This window comes from Tetrao urogallus (assembly GCF_951394365.1).
Source record: "Tetrao urogallus genome assembly, chromosome: 1".
Lineage (NCBI taxonomy): Eukaryota > Metazoa > Chordata > Aves > Galliformes > Phasianidae > Tetrao > Tetrao urogallus.
This window is the reverse complement of record NC_136813.1, coordinates 96,488,088-96,507,407: the sequence shown is the minus strand read 5'-3', so window position 1 is coordinate 96,507,407 and position 19,320 is coordinate 96,488,088. Positions and strand designations below refer to the sequence as shown.

Here is a 19,320-nt window from a genome sequence, read left to right as displayed (position 1 = left end):
ATACTGAAGTTTGCAGCTTTAACTTGATGCTTTTGTTTATTGTAGAGTTCTGAATAATTTTAATTGGTAGATTCTTGCTGAAAAAAGTGTACACTGCACAACATTTTAAACTGTTTCTTAATAAAAAAAATCAGTTTTATCTTGCTCAGTTTTCAGTGTAGATTGTATTTATGACAATGTTTAAATGTAGATGGTACTTATGACATCTTTGACTGAAACCTTCTTAGTCATGTAGCAAAAACATGTGCATATAAGCTCATGTAGACAGAAAAATATATTTGGTGTATTTATTAGAAAATTCTCAGAGAGCAGTGGTGTTTTAAAGGCTTGTTACATCGTTGTTCAGTTGTCCTATATCTCTTGACTCAGTCTAGGCAGAATTTATGGAAATTAATGCATGCTGTATAGTAGCATTATATGTCTCTGTGGCTCCTTCCTACCAATTAAGTTGTCATAATTTTGCTTATGTTGTACCCCATAATCCACATGGTTCCTTTTGATTTAAACAGGATGTTTACTCATCATTAGGGTCTGAAGCCTGAAAGTTTTGAACAGTGAATTGTGTAGCTATGCTTAATGCCATTTATTGCTTCTGATGAATAGTGAGTGCTAGGCTTGAGGTTTGCACGTGGTTTCTGTGATAGATGTTCTTCTCACAGCTGTACGACCTCAAGAGAAGTGAGGTACCTGTTCAATTCTAAAACTTTGAGTTTCAGTGAAACGGCTTTTAAGAGTTCATTTTGAAAAGTTGTATTTAACTGTGATCAAAGTGTTGCATGGAAGCTGAACATGGTATTCACATACATTCAGGTGTGTGCTGTCCATGTGCTTTAAAGCGAACAGCAGGCATAGGTTGGGTATGTGGCATTTGTCATTCTTTGCAGAAGAGGAGGAGATGGTGAGAACAGAACTCCTTTTTTCTTTTGTGTTCAATTTCGTTTTATTCATGTAAAAGTGGCTTCAAAATAAATGTCTTTTGGGAATGCAGCTTCTGGCAATGATTTTTTTTTTTTTTTTTTTCCTAAATAAACACTTTCCAAAGTGCATAGGAGCAAACAGCCTGGCTAGACAACTGAATACTGTGTGTTTCCCTGTGTTCTAGAAATCTCATGTTATGACTGAGAAACCAAATATGATAATGCTGATTGCTTTTGGAGTGCTTGCAGAGTGGCATTTCCCCTCCTGGTATGCTTTCTCACTTGGACAGATGCTTTCATATTTTTCAGCTTCTTTTCTTCAAATTCTGCTTTTGTCTCTTACATGATTTGTGATTTATTAGAGGGGTGTGCTTTTTTCCATTTAAAGTCTTTGCCACCAGTGTTTTCTCTTCTTACTTGAGGGTCTTCTAATTATTTGATGGTGGTCATCTGCAAGCTTGTTTGATTCAGGCACCTAAGGTTACAGGTGTTTCTTTTTTATTTTATGTGGGATACTGGAATTAAGCCTTTTCTTTACCACAGTGTTCCTTTATTTGTTTGGAAATTGAAAAATATCTCTCATTGTAGTGAGAGGCTTTAAAAGTTCACTCTAGTCTTACATGTGTCTTACAGGAGTCATATTGAAAGGCACAGAACATGTCTTGTGACAGCCCTGGGTGAGCCATAATCACCCCTTACCTGAAGCTGGCTGGGCTGCTGCATTAGGTACCTGTCTGTTGGCCTGCTGGATAACCTCTAGCTTCATGATATTAAAGATGGACAGAGGTCCCTGTTTGTCACTGGTTCCATATCCTGTTGCCTCGGCATGTTGCCTTGGAGCTTTTTCTAGAGGTGTTGTAAAGAAGAAGGTTGTTAACTGTGCCACCTACTTTCTAATGCTGGCTGAGAGTGTGTGTGCACTGTACAAGCACTTCTGTGTTACTTGTAGACCAGGGACGGATTTTGCAGCCGCCTGCTACTTCCAGCAAACATGCTGAAGGCTCTTTTTTTTCTGAGTGGAAAATGATTGAAAATTTTGCTGTTGGAGTTCAGTATTTCTGTTGTTTGATGGGGAGCGTGTTGACATCGTGTTGTTGGTAGGCACTGCAGTTTTCATTGCAAAGAACCATTGAATTATTTGGGTTGGAAGGGACCTTAAAGCCCACCCAGCCCCAACGCCCGCCATGGGCAGGGCTGCCCCCACCAGCTCAGCTGCCCAGGGTCCCATCCAACCTGGCCTTGAGCGCCTCCAAGGATGGGGCACCACTGCTTCTCTGGGCAGCTTGTTGCAGTGGCAGCTTAGGTGCTGGCACAGGTTGTGGGTGACTTGATGCTATTGGGAGTATTGCTCTACTGCAGAATTTCCTCATCCTCCCCTCAAGCTAACAAGGTACATTTTTTTTTCAGGGTATCTTTGAAAATGCTTTGTAGGGACAGGATAATCTATTAAATCATTTACTGATTGCTGTGAGTTATGGCAACTCTCCTTTCTGATGGACTCTGATAGCAGCCCAGGTGAGAAGTCATGAATGTGGGAAGAGGCCAGCCAAGGCCACAGCCTGGGCATCCATGTTCCGGGAGCATCTTGAGTCTGCACTCAGCCTCCTCTGTGTGCTGCCAGTGCGGCAGGGCCAGCTGCTGCCCTTCTGCCTGGGCTCCAGGAGGGCAGGAGTGCTGAGGATGCAGGGCCCTCTTCTTTAGGCAATCAGGTTAGCAACTTTTTTATTTTTTTAAATCATACTGAATAGAAAATCCATTAATGAAAGGCTTTGTCTATTTTTTTTTTTTTTTTTTTTTCTTCTTCTTCCTTCTCAAATCAGGTTGTCAGGTGAAATTGCTTTCCCTAAATGTCTCCCTGCTATTGGGTACCATGGACTGTTTGTTATAAAGACTGGTCTTAGGAAGTGCAATTTAACTTTTATTTAGGATTCTCATGCTGTTCTATTTAGAAAGACAGCTGAGTCTGTGAAATCCTTTCTGATCTCGTGGAGCTTATGTGCAGTGTACTCTTTGATGTTGGTCATTAACAGCTGCCGTCAGAGTGAGCATTCTGGTCTGGAATACTGGACAGCATGCAGCTGCAGTATGTCCTGGAATGGGCTTAGTATTTGCCTGGTGTGTAGCGCACTGTATGGCTATATCAGGAGCATTAGATCACTGCAAGTGCTGTGCTGCTGTATTAATTTTACATTCATCTTCTGTTGGAGTAAGGTTCCTGCAGTAGTGCTGAAGTAGGGCGAAGATTACGAGAGATTTTTTTCCCATCAGTTTCTCTCAGTTAGAAATGGGATTAAAAAGAAGGCGGAGAAACAATTCAGTTTTACAAGACTGCTGTTCAACAGCAGTTTGATCCAGCCTAAGTAGTTGCAGCCTTGGTCTTGTCCTCTCCCTTGCACCAGCTCTGGCTCTCACAAAGTCAGCAGGAAATGAATTTAAAAAAAGAAGAATTTTCTGCTAGTGAGGCAAGAGCCTCACTGGAGGTTCAGACAATGGGCAACTCTGGCTGACAGGGAGGAGAGGATGGTACCTGGCCACACATGCATGGACTGGTGCTAGCAGGGGCCACAGCCTGGAAAGCGCATCTGCCACTTCAGAAACAGCTTGCGGTCTGACAGTACCTCTAGACATTATTATTTGCAGGTATTGCAGACTGGGATCTTGCTGGCTTGAGGCTTCCATACTTAGTCTGGTTTTTGCTAGAGCAGTTGATGTTGTTACTACTGTAATGGCAGAGTAAGAACAAAGGACTCATCTGGTGTTCTTTAAGTGGGATCTCTTTTGTACTGTGCAGAGCAGGGTGTGAAATTGTGATGGTTGTCTGGGGAAAAAAATCATTTAAATAAAACCCTGACCTGCTGCTGTGATTTGAAAGGTAGGTCTTTGCCTTTTGGTGACAGGTGGATAATAAATGGGTGATGATAGGGCTGTAAAGTCTTTCAAACATGAACTAAAATAACCAGTGTTTCGCATGAGATGTTAAACTGTGGTTGGGATGCAAAGAAAAACATCTCGGAACAGGAAACTAAAAATGTGCAGCGTTGTCTTAGATCTCAGAATGACAAATTTCATGATTTTTTTTTATTTTATTTTATTTTATTTTATTTTATTTTATTTTATTTTTTTTTAGACATTCAAAAGGACGTCTGTGATAACTGATGCAGTGAAATTATGATATTCTAGACTGTAGTTTTTCCTGTGAGGAGAGAGTCTGTATCTCAGTGATGTTGCATGGGCTGTATACTATGAAAGTTAACATTTAGCCATGATGGTGTGTGTGTGTGTATATATGTGTGTGTGTATATATATATATATATATATATATATGTATGAATGGAAGTGGAAAAAAGAATAGAAAAAACACTTTTACTACAGAAAATGACCAGGAGTCATTGTAATAATAATAATTGAAATTTATAGTGATATATACCTGAAGAGCTAGCTGTATACCTGTCATCTTCTAGCTTTTTTTTTTCTTTCCATGTGTATAATGTCACTGGTAATTGAGCCCATTGGTTTTAATTTGCTGCAACTTGCATATACTGTTGGCAGTATGTACTTGATGCTGGGTCCAAGCATATGGATGTGTGATGAAGGCATGAACTGAAACTTGAGCATTCTATCAGGATGGGCATTTGCACAGCAGTTGGGTTCCCTTCAAATTTTACATAGTTTGCTGATAATATGTGTTTGTGCTTTGAAAGACCCGCCACCAATAGCTCTAGTAACCCAACAGATTTGGAGGGGAATAGAGAGACTGTTAGAGTTGATATTAGTATGATAACAGCAGAAGGACAAGCAGTAAAACACTAGCTTGACGCTGTTTTGCTGGGAAATTCTGTTGTGCTGAGCCAAAATTATGATCATAGAATCACAGAATGGGTTGGGTTGGAAAGAATCCAAGTAGTAGAACTGTAGGGCAGTGGAGCTGGAATATACAGCTGAGTTTCAGTGCTTCTGTTGTGTGATAGGAAATGATAGAAAATCTTCTGACCATGTTTAAAGCAATGTGTTGCTTTCTGTGTGCTGTGTTACAGTATGTATATACTTAGTAGTTCTTCGCCATTATTACTCCAATTCTTAGCCACCTAACCATTTTCCTGAAAAGACCATATAAAAAGGAGATACTTCCTCCTTCTTTTCTCTCTCAGTTGCTGTACGAGAAACCAAATTTTGGGGGCTCCTTCCTTTCCTGTTCTGTCCATTTGAATGTGAGGATGTGAAAACCACTTGGCCTGCTTAGAGACGGAATAGCCTGAGAAGTCACCAGCTGTGAGCTGACAGGGTTTTCTGCTTGTTGCAAGGATGGTTGCCATCTAGGTGATAATTTGACTCACGTTTAACTTTGCTATTTTGTAAATGTGTATAACTATCTGGGCTGAGTTTGCTTTACATTTAATGTCAGTAAAAATGTGCAAACCAAACCTCTCAAGTGTCCCTTTAAAATCTTATTTAAAAGGTTTAAACAAAGAAATGAATGTGAATGTTGTATTTAGAAGAGAGTAAATGGAATGGTAGAATCATGGTAGAATCTGAGTTGTAAGGGATGTCTGGAGGCCATCTCGTCCAACCTCCTCTGCAGTAAGCAGGGACACTGAGGCTCAGAATAGTGAATATTTATGTGGGTGCGTGCTCCCTGTTGTGTAGAGTCCTTCAAGTCAAATCCTGAAATTCATTGCCAAGTCACTCCACATTTTCAATTGAAGTAGTGCAGTTTTGTGATAGTTCGTGGAAATTATGGAAATGCAGTGAGTATTCTTGAGTGCAGTCTTATGATGAATATAGGTATATAACACTGTGATAAAAGGGATCCTGCCTTGAGCTCTTCATGGGGGACTGAATGTACAGAAGTAATGCACTCAGGCATTTTCCCCTGTTAAACTTCTGTTTGATCCAGGCTGCAGTTGGTTGAAAGTTGCTGTTGTGTCCTTCTGCTTCCTTGAAGTACGTTTGCTTTCAGCCCAGGCTCAGGCAGCTCACTGCCTGCTTTGCAGCAACTGCTGCTGTAATTGGCAGCCTTGGCAGAGCAGTCACAGGCTGACAACTTCCAGCCTCTGTGCACACTTTTCTCTCTGCAAGTGATTTTTTTTCTGCCAAGCCCAAAGCTGGGGTGCATTTTGTGTGTGTATAAAAATAAAATGATATTTTTACCCATTTTCTTGATGGATGCGATGTCAGAGATTTCTCTTTTCATGACTGAAAAGAAGGAAATCCATTTAGTAGATAGCAGGCAGGCGAACCTAATTACTCTGTGCTTTAGGAAGGTGCTGTAAGAATGAACAGGTCAATGCCTACTAGTTTTTATTAGCCTGTGTAGAACTTGGCCAATAGCTTATTTGGAGGATGGTTAATGTACAGCGTCTTGCAGGCTTTCTTCCTTCAAATAGCTTTTTCAGATCAGCGTTACTTCAGAAAGAAAAGTGAGTAGGATTTGTGTGGAGGAAATGAGTCAAGATGCAGTTCTCAGCATTTGTCTGAGAATTTTATTTCATTTTATTTTTTTATGTGTCTGTCCCTAGTATAAGTGTACATCCCTTGGGAAGAAAAGGGTGCAGGTAGTTCATTTTCATTGTGTTCTGTTTTTCAAATGACCTGTGCAGTGAGGCAGTAGGCCCCATTTTCTGCTAGTAATGGTTGAACCATCTCATTTATTACAAAACATTTCACTTTCTGTTGGAAACTGGCATGGCATGCTTTATTGTCTCAAGTTTTAAAGTGCTTGTGTTGCAAATATGAATATTTCAGTGTTGCCATGAATAAAGCCAAAGCCTGTATGTACTTCTTTAGAAGTTGCAGAGATGAGAAAATAAACAGCTCAAAAATTGGCTATTTTTAAAATTCATTTGCAGATTCGTTTGCAGTGTAATTCAGAATTAGTTGGTTTTTGAGATTTACCTTATCCAAATAAGCATTGAGAAATTGTCAGAGTTTACAGTACTGTTGTGGAACTAATTTCAGCATAGTATCTTCCTAAGCAGATAATAGTGCACATCCTTTTCTGCTTCACTAGCACTGGCACAGCTACTGAATGTGCTATTGTGTGGGGTTATAAACCAGATAATCTTAATTGGGTGTTTCCTGACAAGAAGAGAGGGATGGCTGAAAAAGGAAAGAACTGGAAATAAGGGCATGCATTCCTAATGTACAAATTTGGCATTTCTCCAGGAAAATGGAAGAATTTCCTGTTAGTTTAAATCTAAGAGCTGAGAGCCCTGAGATACATAGCACGTATCTCAGAAATGCAGAGGAAGGGGGAAGGCTGGGAAAAGCTCATGCATGAAAACCCTGGGGAGCTGGCTGCTGCATGACGTGATGGAGGAGAGGGCTGCAGGACTCTGAGCAGCTGGGGATTGGGGCATCAGTGGGCCTTTGTTGGCCATCATCTCCTTCACACCACCCAGGATTTGGGTTACTCTGCAGCGCCTAATGCCAGTGGAATCTGGTGGCATAGAGCAAGTCCTGGAGCCTTCTTAGAACTTAGTCAAATGCTATTGGTGTGTGTGTGTGCGTGTATGTATTGTATATTTATGTATGTACAATGTAATACGTGCAGTGGCACATGTATGCTGTGGGCATATGTAGGGTTCTTATTAACTAAACTGCAGGATTTGAGCTATAGATCAACTGTGGAACCTGTGGAACTCCAAGGGCAACAATGGCAAACAGGAGCGGACATAGGCAACTAGGAGCTGAAAGGCTTGACGTGGATCTCAGCCCCAGTAGCTGTGTCTGGCTCTGTTGACTTTGGTGCAGATTCTACTAGAGATGCACTAATTAGATGTAATATTGAATCTTTGAATACAGATATGATTACATTTCTTAAACTTTTGTGAATGGAGAAGCAAAAAGAAAATGCAAACTTGTCCTCTGATGCATGAGGAAAGGGTGTGATTGTTATTCCTAGATATTGATTGTCTGCACTGTCGTTTGTAATGAAAAAGAGCAGAATGACGTATATGAGTGCTGTTTAGCTCCCTGTAAGGCATCCAGGATAACTGTTAATTTTCCTCTTAATTTCCATCATTTAGAGTTCACTTAACTACCAGCCAGAAATTCTGGACAGGAGTGCCTAATCTTTTGGTCTTATATATATCGGTATATATTTAGATATTTAAGTAATATCTTGATGATGAAAGAGCATCTCTGGGCCTGGTTCTGATTTCTGAATGGCCGATGTCCTTGGGCACGGGGTCTCGAAACGCAGCTTTGCACCAGAGTCCTGGAATCTGGATATAAACTGCAGATGTCTAGGTTTAAATGGCACAGCTGTGCTCATAAATTAACAGCCAATATTTTGAGCTGCTAAGAGATTGTTTGTTAGTAAACTGTCTCTTGTGCCTTTTCCCACTCTCTGTGAACGACTGAATTGTCCTTCAGTCTTCTTTCTCAGCTTTTTCAGGTGTTGTATGTATTGTGGAAGACAGGAATTTATTGTAACTTTCTGTTGTATTTTATATTACAACTATTAACCACCTTGTTGGTAACTACTACGAAAGCAATCTTCTGCTGTTTGCTGCCCTTGAATTGCTCCTGTCAGTTGTAATACTTTTCCCAAATACTCTTTTTAATTTTTTTTCTGTTTTTTTTGTTTTTTTTTTTTCCTCTTTGCTTTTTACCAGACTTTATAAGGGAAACAAGTCTTGCCTTTGTACAGTGCTGTGAAATGCATGGAGTAAACAAATGAGGAGGCGGGGGACGGGGAGAGAGTGGGAGTTTGTTTGCCTCATTGCTTGGCTTCCCTTGTGCCAATAGCAGGGCTTTTAAAAAGAAAAGAAGAAAAGCAAATTGGATTGTTAGCAGCGTCCCTTAGGATCATAATTGAAGGGAGGATTGTGTATGTAATTCATAAACATCCTGAACTATACGCCTTCTATTTCAACTTATTAGGGCATGAAGTGGTGCCTGCCAGGTTAATTTCACACTGGGGAGTTCAGCATTCATGCAGTACTTAATTTCCTCCTCTATACAAAGCTGTGATAAGGAGAGAATAAGGCTATTTGAATATTTGATTCCAAAGAACTCAGAGTAAAGAAAAGTGTCTTAGAAGTGGTTGCAAGACGATTATAGTTATTTTTTTTTAAAATAGTTTGGAGAGCAACTTGAGACCATTTATTTGTCACTAATAGGAAATATGCCTTTTGTCGAGCAAACCCATATTTTACAAAATCTTCTTTATAGATGAAATTATTGTTTTGAATTCAGTGTGTGGTGGGCAAACAACAAAAAAGAAAAATGACTTGCATGTACCACCAAGCTCTTCTCTTTTTCTCATCTTCCAAAAGAAGAATGGAATCATATAGTTTAGAATAGTGGTCAATCTTCTGTTTTTCATGGTTTTAATGGCTAAGATGGTTTTAATATTTAAGAGAAGTGCAAGGACTATCCCAGCCAAGTGCCTATTTTTGCTTCCGTGATGTGATATCTGAACATGAGCAGAGAGTGTCAGCTGTTGGCTGTAAACAGGGCTGGGAACAAATTTTTATTTATATTTATATCAAAACTCATTTGACGTGAACATCTAAGTTGCAACCTCTTTTCCCTCTGTTCTAACTACAAGAATTATTTGAAGTTCTACCATGGATGCTGACTGATTTTCAGTTTGTGAGAGCTGGATTCAGCTAGTCTGGGAAGGTGGTGAAGACTGATTCCCAGTGTTTTGCTTTAGCCTTTCTCTAAAAAGTAAATACTTTTCATAAGATTTCTTCTAAAACATTTATATGTTCAGGAAAGAGACTTTCCGAGTCTTGAGTCTTGTGTGAATGGCTGGAAATTGCAAATGTTAAGGAACTCAGAGTTGAGAGTAATTAGGAGTTGAAGTTTTGATGGGAGTAAAATAAACTATTTTCCCTACTGCCCTTGAAGACCAAAGTAAACTTGAATTTGTTTAGGAGAGCTGACTGGGGTTTTGTGTGGACTCCTTTTACTCATGTGTAAGCTCAATTATCTTTTTTTTTTTTTTTTTTTTTTTTTTTTTTTGTAAAAAACAAAAAAGACCGTTTAATATGAGAATCAATTGCCCAAGGCGTACAAACTTAAAGTGAAGGCTCTCCCGCTTATACAGAGATGTTTCTGATGTTTGTAGGAATCATGCCCATCAGTAACGGTGGTTCTGTTGTTATTTGACTGTTACCTAATTCTTTTATCTGTTTGTTTTTAGCATCAGCAGACATTTTTGAATCAGCTGAGGGAGATCACTGGTATCAATGACATCCAGGTACTACAACAGGCACTGAAGGTAAGATAGTTATAGGGAAGTTCCCTACATGTATCTAAATGCTTAAAACTTACCATTAGCTGATGGTGAAAGCCAGAAAATGGCATGCTTTCTTCTATCTTTCCTTCCTTTCTTTCATCCCATTTGAATTATTTTTAGATGTATTTTAGGGGGGTAAAAAAAGTGATGGCTAATTCACTTCAGAAGCAGGCCTGATCTGTTTTGGTACTGAGATTAAAAAAAAAAAAAAAAAAAATTAATCTGCTGATCAAACATGAAAAGACAGGAATGATATAACTTGCCCAGAAGGTAACCTTTGGCTCAGGTGTTTTGAGTACTTTGATGCTAGTACAGCTGCTTGACACCTGATGAGTTAAAATCTTGTTTTCTTATCAAGGTGTAGATAATTTTTTCTAGCACGGACAGATCCTGCTTAGTGTGCAGAACAAAGAACTCTTCCTGAACTTGTCACCTTTTGCTAATTTGGCATTGTTTCCGTGCTTTCGCAATCATCACACATTCCTTCACATAATAAGATGTTGCAAGAATGGCAGATTTCCGTGTTCTCTTTCCCCAAGTAGATACAAAGAAACTTCCACTGCCTCTTCTAAGCAGAGCTTTTTAGCCATTTATAAATGGTTAATTACATTTAGTTTATTTAAAATATGGGTATAGTTGTTGCTTCTGATTCAGCTTAAATAATGTACACAACTGCCTTTCAGAATCTAGTATTTCTGGACTTAAAAATGAAATAGTATATTTTTGGAAGTGTATGGTTAACTGCTGTCCAAGTCTGAATGTGGTCATTGTGCAAGTTGGTGGGTTGACCTATGCTACAATATTCTTGTTTTCATACAATGCTTTATATTTATTTTGGTTAGAAAAAGTGAAATATGTAAAACATGCAAGCATGGAAAATTTGCTTTTTAACAAATATTTCACCTAAAAATGTGGTATTTCATTGATCTGAAACAATAAAAAAAAAAAGTGGAGAAATTCTCACTTTTTTTTTTTTTTTTTTAATATATGTGGTTAAAGGATAGCAATGGTAATTTGGAGTTGGCTGTGGCTTTCCTCACTGCAAAGAATGCCAAGGTACCCCAGCAAGAGGAGGCAAGCTACTATCAGACAGCACTTCCTGGAAATGACAGATATATCAGTGTGGGCAGCCAGGCAGATACAAGTAAGTATTTTTTCTTTTCATAAGTTTAGTATAAAGGCAAGGAAGCTAAAAACTTGCCTGTGAGATGACTGATAAGCCTTACTTAACAACTCTGAGACTGTTACGTATATTTTCATTCCTTATTTCAATATCTTGGTTACCTTTTTTTTTTTTTTTTTTTTTTTTTTTTTAGCTGATAAGTTAGTCAGAGGGTGGATACCTGGGTTTTCAATCTTTTTTTTTTTTTTTTTTTTTCTTCCCCTTATTATAGGGTTTATTTGTGGGATATGTAGTACATAATTAAAGTCAAAAAGCAAGTAGTCAGACAGTTAAAAGAAAAAAATTGTTTAGAATAGTCTGTGATGTGTTTCCTAATATGCTTGAGTAGCTTTGCCCTAGCAGGGGTGACTTTGCTAAAGAGACCAGTATAAGTTTAGATTTTAAGTTTAGATTTGCATTTTGCAGTGAAAGACTACGTATTCAGTATGTGTAATTAATATTAAAAATGTTTCTTTCTAAGCAGTTTAACATCATTGATATGTAAGGTCCGCAGAACTGTTGTTCTGAGTTTTGTAGACTCAGTGTCTTTGCTTACGTAGGTACATAGTTAATTTCTTGGAGAAAAACTAAGGATTTTAAAGTAACTGTACATTTTATACAATGGTGATGAGAAAACTACTGATAGGAGAAGCTTTATGTTGTTGTGGTCCTGCATATTAAGTTTGTTCTGCAACTAGGCATAGGAAATAACAAAAGCAAACTTGAACTTTTGCAGAAGGATTGTAAAAGCCAAGTTTATTGATGCTGTATTTCCTTCCCAAAATTCTAAACCTTGCCATACAATATTTTTAGTTAAAATATGTATTAATCCTTTGATTATGTGGGTAGTACATCTATGTAGCTTTTATGAAATTAGCAGAATATTTAGCTTCAGGCACAGCAGGACTTTCTTCCTTTATTTCACTATTAATGGGTTGGCTCTGGTTGTAGTGTTGTTTTTTTTTTAAAGTTTATTTGGAACTCATTGCTCATGGTACAATTGTCTTACAGTCCTTGACACCTTGGAAGAAACTCCTTTTTTAAGATGTTATTCTTGCAAACTGGAGTTGAGTTTATTCTCAATATCTCAGTTGTGAAAACTGTTTCAATTGTTGCTATTACTAGCATCTCTGTATAAAATCCCCTCACTTTTAAAAAGAAAACACACATTAAATCCCATATCTGGTTAATTTGTTATGTCTGAAAACCAGTTGAGTAAGCAGAGACTGTTTTCTATGGACTTAGCACTGTTGACGTGGTCTCCAGTAATGAAGATGTACTGTGGCAGTGCAATAGTAAACTGGAATCTCTTGCAGTGTGCATTTGATTAGATTTAATGTTAATCCCGCTAATCAAAATGTTTAGCTTTGGCATCACTTGATGTGTTATTCAATCTTATTAAAGGTATGAAGTGGTAGGGTATATAAGACAAGGAAAAGTTGGTCTTGCAGAGTCAACATTAACCATGATTGATGGTCAAATTGATAAGAATTAGCCTTTAGTTGCAGATTCCAAACTGGATTTCAGGATATTCTGTTTTCTAGAGGGCTGAAAGCAGACCTGAATTCTCTACTATTAAATATTACTGCAGACCAGTAGTCAAGGCATCTTGGCCAATTCTTCTTCACTTTGGGGGGGCCTGGAAGCAAGAACTGATCATCTAGAACAGAGCCAAAGTCTAAACCAATCTGATTATATAGCTCCTCTCCATCTGTAAAACAGTTCTAGTGAAAGCTTCTTGTAGAAACTTGCATTTTTCTCCTTATGTTTTACTTGCCTGCAGTTATTTTGATTATGAATTTCAAAAATGTAGCACGTTTAAGATGGACAAGTTTTAGGGCACTGCATTGGTTGGTAGTGCCAAGTTAGGGAGTATGGTGAAAGACTGTGGATAGAGACGAGAGCAGAAGGCTGGATGTGAATGGGAAAATATTCAGTAATGATGGCTTCAGCCATCGACACTCCCCTCTAAAAAGAATGTTATTACCACATCTCAGAAACTATGTGGACTTGCTGACAGTATCTTGCCTTTTAAATTTGACTCCCTTTTACTATCTCATATAATTGCATGAGGATAATTATAACTCACTCTTATCATTCCTTACTGCTTAACTGCGTGTATGTATTTGGCACTTAGGAAGTTATGAGTCACCTAGGTTTGCAGTCCCACCAAGTTAGATCATTCAAACTGAGGCAGTAACAGATAAATATCAGAGCTCTTTTTTTTTTTTCTTTTTTTTTTTAAACCACAAAAAAACCCTCCAGCCACTAATGGAAATTTCTGAACATATGCATTGCATAAAAAGCACATCTGAAATATTCAGTGGGCTTGACTGATGTTTCTTTGTAATGGTTACTTAGTTAAAACTGTATATAACAGGAAATCATATTTTAACAATCAGCCTGGATTGTGCTGCATTGGCTCTTTCAAAAACTGATGGTGGTCGCTCAGCTGAGCACTTAGGTTGCATTCAATATGGTAGGAGGTATAAAGAAAACTGTTATTAGCTTATGTAGCATTTCAGCAGTTATGAAACGTGCAGAAAACAGTTTGCATAAGTATTTAGTCTCTTTGAAATCCAAGAGTGACTTGCACAGTCATTGTTATTCAGGATACTTGCCTTTTTGCCTGTTCAAAACAGTATGTGCAAGCACCTGCAAGTGCAGCTTTTTCATGTCAAGTGATGCGTGCTTCATCTGATCCCCTTGCAGAGGTGGTATTACTCGGCAATCTGTTAGAGAGCAGAAAGTGCTTAAATTGCAACATACATGGGAAGAACTTTTAATCTACGATCACTTTAATGTTCTCCTTTATTGTGTACAGCCTAGGCACCCTACTTAAAACAAAAGAAGTAGTAAAGTAGTACTTTCCAATATTTTCTCCTCATTGATATCTCTAGAAATTATTTGCATTAATTCAGAGAAATTTCATCTGTGGCTGCACATCAGAACTATTGCATTGCCAAGCATATATCAATTTTCCTTCTCATTGTTTGAGAAACTTGCAGAACCTAGGGTTAAAGGAAGCAGCAGGATAAAAAGAAGGCGTAAGTATTGTCTTTGCATAAAGCAAGGTCAGGACAAATTCTCTTCCACTCTTCTTTCAAAAATTTAGGAATTCTTTGTTGAAAAAAATGAATTACACGCTCTATAGCGAAGGCAAAAAACTTGAAGCCTTTTTATAAGGACATTGTACAATTGTGAAATGCCACACACCAATTCTAGAGAATTGTAGAATTCGTTGATTCTGGGGACCTGTTTTTTTTATCTTCACGTTCCTTGTGGTGGTTTCAGAAAATCATTCACTCAGCTGATGTTTATATAACCTGTTTCTTAATAGCTCTTGTGTTGTAGAGACTCTGAAAAGTTCAGAGCAGCACGTTCTGGTGTTTCACAGACCTTTTTGACTTCTAATATCTTACCTGAATTCCTCTTTTTTTCTTCAAATTTAGCACTTTTGCTTGTTGTGGTATCTCCTGTGGAGATCAGAGTACAGTTCATCACTTTTGTCTTAGCTTAAATGTTTCATGGCTCAAGATGATAAATCTCGGTGTCCTGATTTTCCTTATATTAAGATGAAGAGCCCAAGTTTTCCAAACCATTGCCCACGTTCTTTACCTAGTGCCATTTTTTTTTTGCTTCTCTTATAGATCCTCTCTAATTGTTCTTAAAATGCTGTGCTCAGAACAAAAACCAAGATTGTAGCTGAGTTCTTATAAAAAATGGAATAATTTATCTAAATGTCTATATAAGTATTCTGTTATATCTCAGTGCAACACTTTGTATTTTCAATACTGTGATGATGTGAATTGCAAGGTGAAAGTGAATCAGCTGTAGCTCTTAAGTTCTTCTTGACGTGAGTCCTAGTCAATCCCCATTCTGTAGCTATGTGTTTTACTGTTTCTGTGAGCAGAATTTTACACTATTTTATTCTGTCACCATAGCCAACTTGGATATCACTGTGTCTTCATGACACTTCCATCTATTTCAGGGATTATTTTTGTCATGTCCTATTCAGGTTCCTGGTAATGTCTCCAGCATGGTGTGGCAGGATACCCTGCTTCAAAATGTCAGGAGCCTTTTCAGGCTCTCTTTTCATTTTACTGATTCACTCGTTCCTTTGCGCTGTGGCTGTATCTCTCCTTCCCATTTCTGCTGGTGTGAGAATCATCAGTTCACTGTGCTATCATCCTGACAGTAAGGATGGAAGGAGCATCTGAGATGAAGAAATTGCTGTGAGACAGCAGTGGTTCATGTTTGCTAGTTATTTCGTAGATAGACAGTTTCTGTCAGAGCTGTTTGGGTTGGCTAAGCGTGTGCCAGGGTGCTGTGTGTTCTTGCCCCATCCAGTTTTAACAGAAATTGGCCTGTACAAACAATTAAATTTCTTTAGTCTTCTCTTAGGAACCCATGTCTATCATGATGCCCAATGTTGTGTAATAGACTGTAGAATGTATCTTGCTTAGCTCTGGAAGTGTAAGTAATCTCTCTTTCTTTCTTTTTCTTCTTATAACATCAGTGAGTTCAAATTGCAGTCTTGCAGGATTTTTTACTTGGCACCTGCCTCTTGAACCCATCAGGCCTACCCTTTCATTTTCCTCTCCCTGTGCTTGCAGTTGCATCACTGTCGTTGTCTATTGCTTGTCCTCGTGTTTAATTACTACTCCAAACCTGTCCCTCATACTGAGTTTCCCAGCCTACTTAAATTCAAAGTTTTTATTCTCAGCCTCCTCCTGGTGCAAGTAATAAGCCGATAAGACAGTAATTATTTTAATGACCTAGGCAATTACCAAGTAAGAAGCATTTATTTAAATTATGGAAAAACTTCCCAAGTAAGCAGAATGACAGGGTTTTATCAAAAAGATTGATATATGTGTATGTGTATCTGTGCATTTACTATATATGTATTTTTGTCACAAATCTCAACGTTCAACTCAGCATTGCTTTATATAATTACAAGCTGGCTTTATGGACCAGAAGTATACATCACTATGTAACACTTTTGTGGAACAAAAATACCTCACTTAATAGAACAGCTTATTAATTCTACATGCTAATTTGGTTTGAATAAACACCATAAATATGCTAAGCTAAAGTGTTTTGATGTGCAGTTTTTCCTTTCATACAGGTCCTTTTTTTTTTGAGAAGCAAACTTTCTTTGTTTGCTTTGTAGGCATGGCTTAATTAAGAACATGTTTGCATTTTCAAAGGTGGTGATTTACAGTAAGAAGTACCTTTATGAGTGTAAGATGCTGAGAACTGAGGTGTTCTTTGGCCTAATGAGAGGGGTAAACAAAATCAAGTTTGAAAGCTCAGTGACTGAATTTGGCTTTCTTGTTCTTTTTCTTTATACCTTCACAAAATCTGTCCTTCAGACAAAATGATTATACAGGTTTAACTGCTGAAAACTGGACACGTTTTCACTAAATAAAATCTCTCTGTAAGAGTTCCCAAAACATAAAGTTGCTAAAACAAATCAACAGCAACAACAAGCCTGTGTGAATTTCAAGTATTACAAGTACATGCATATAGTCTATAACTTGCTGATAAGGATGCAAACCATGCTATTATGTAAACTGATTTTTTTAAAAGTTAATAATTTTTTTTAAAGAGGAGTTTAGTTTCAGATTGTTCCCCTTCTATTATGGCTTCTGTTGAGATCTCTTATTTACAGTTTAAGATTCAAGTCATACCTGAGCTGTTGTGGCTTAATGAGTTACTGTGTCAGCTGAGATGTTGAAAAAGATCTTGAATGTGCTCCAAGAACAGCACACAAGTTGAAATATGTTAGCCTAAATATCCATTTATTTTACATTTGCTACAAGCTAAGAGCTTACATGCAGTAGGCTACCAAGGATCATCTGACACTGAGCTTATTTTTGTGTCTTAGCAGTAGGGAAATTCTGTATGACATGCAACAATTGCACTGATCACAGTAGTATCTGGCAGCAGATCTTTGCCATATTGTCTTTTTTTAAAATGCAGATCATGAACACTTTGTACACAAGACTAACATTTCTGGAGGGAATCCTCCTCCAATCCCTGCATGCCAAAGAAAACTGTTCTGTTGATTAACTTTCTGAAAGAAAGTGAAAGTCAGGGATTTGGGGCCTTAATATTTAAAAGATATAATCACTTTAATATGAATGCAAAAATGTCTTTAACATATAAGATTGTGGTATAAGTTAAAGAAGAGTGAGGAACTGGAGAGGTTGCAAAGAAATTGGAGAAGTAATGGAAGCCGGAGTTGATTTTGACCTTGCTAGGTTTTCCTGTGTTGATCTTTATAACAGTGGGAGCTTTTGCAAAATATTCAGCTGTGTTATGAGTGTTATGTGTTATGGAAAATACTGTCCATCTTCTTTATTGTTGTATAAAAGTTTCATCACTCTTACTTTAGAAAAGATTAGCTAATGGATTCTTCTTCATAAGCCCTGCTTCACCACACAGCATGTGTGGCTTATTTCATGTTCAGTTGTGACCACTATTGTAACTCTTAGAAAAACAGGTATTCTCCAGTGGAATTCTCCAGTTCATGTAGAACTGCCTGTGAATGTGTAGAATGTAAGCAATGCATTTTAGAGCATAATAGGTAGCATGTGTAATCACAAGACACTATCATTGCTCTTGTCCTTTCTATACTTGCTTCTGCTCATAGGTTGTAGAACGTAACAATGCTTGTATATGACCCAGGTTGAGGTACTATTTTAGTCTGGATTGCTTTGTTCTCACCATGACAGCTCACATATCAAAACTCCTGTGGGTCTGACTTCTCTTGATGATTCCTGTAGTGTTTAAGAAGGAGAAGTTCAGACATCTGAGTTACAGTATCCTTTTAACATGCCAGAATGTTTGAGCTGACTGTTTAAGCATAAGAATGAAATTATAAACCGTGGTCTTAGTGTTTTTTCATACTTTCAGATTATGACAGGTTCATGGTTTAATTTGCAGGTAAGAGGGCTTCCTCTGAACGCTCCCTAAATGAAACTGATATTCAGTCATCATTGTTTGGGGGAAGAAAGGCCTAAGTTGAAACTAGTTTTAAAGATGCTGCTGTTAACAGAAAAGTTGATTTTCCAACTTCTCTTCAGTTTCAGCTTTCAGTGAGGACAAGCCATCCTGTTTTTCTGTTAACGCATAATTACAGTTTTTGTGTCACGAGTTCAGTGTGAGAAACGTCAGAGAAAATTAAGCCTGGGGAAACAGTACAAGCTGTCTATTCAGCAGGCTGATCCATCCAGGAAAAAAAATAATCTTTGGGAATTGATTGATCTCTTCATGACTAGCCATCAACTTTGAATAGGTTTCTCTTCCTCGTGTAGTCTTTCGACTTTTAACACAGAAACCCAAGGCTAGAGAGCAATCTCTTTTGTGGCTATTTAGATAAACTTTGGCCTTTGAGTAGGGAAGGAAAACAGTAGGGTGTCAACTCCCTGTGTACCTCTCTGTCTGCCACCGCACCTGAAAGTCACTTTCATTTTCCCCTCTTTCTGTCTGGTTGACTTGCAAAAAGCAGTTTTTGGCCCTTGAAATTAGGGTAACTAATGACCTTGCTTTTTTTTCTGAAGGCCTCCTACAGCTGACAGGCAATCCTCTTGGCCCTGACTGTGCTGAGAAATGCCCAGTTGGGGAGTGCCTGGTTTAGAGCTGTAATCTGGGCAGTAACGCTCGTTTTTATTCCAGAGGGGAAAACAAGCTTTTACCACATCCAGGAAATATGCAGAAGGAGTAAGGATCTGATTCTTTAGTTAATCTGAACTGGAGAGGAGGTAAGAATAGGGTTGTTTTCAGTTTATTCCCTGGTTAGTAACCCATTGGGCATTCTGCACTTGTTCAAGTATAGATCCTTTCTTTGATTTCTCTGTTTACTCTCTTATTTTTCTCTGCTGAGAAGGATACTTCTGACAGAAAGAAATTAGATTTAAATAAATTTAGAAAATGAATACATGGGCAGAATGGACAGGAGTTTTGTTAAGAAAGGAACTCTCCCA

General features: G+C 38.1%; 1 protein-coding gene across 3 annotated transcripts in view; it reads left to right on the top strand.

Moving 5' to 3' along the window:
• Positions 1-19,320, top strand: part of USP25 (ubiquitin specific peptidase 25) — a gene marked incomplete at its 5' end in the record, with an annotated part of 90,022 nt that overhangs the window by 8,963 nt on the left and 61,739 nt on the right. For all 3 annotated transcript variants that reach the window (XM_079534656.1, XM_079534655.1, XM_079534654.1), the window contains 2 exons: positions 10,072-10,149; positions 11,167-11,311. In XM_079534656.1, the coding sequence (XP_079390782.1) occupies positions 10,072-10,149; positions 11,167-11,311 (223 nt within the window). The remainder of the gene's footprint in view (positions 1-10,071; positions 10,150-11,166; positions 11,312-19,320) is intronic.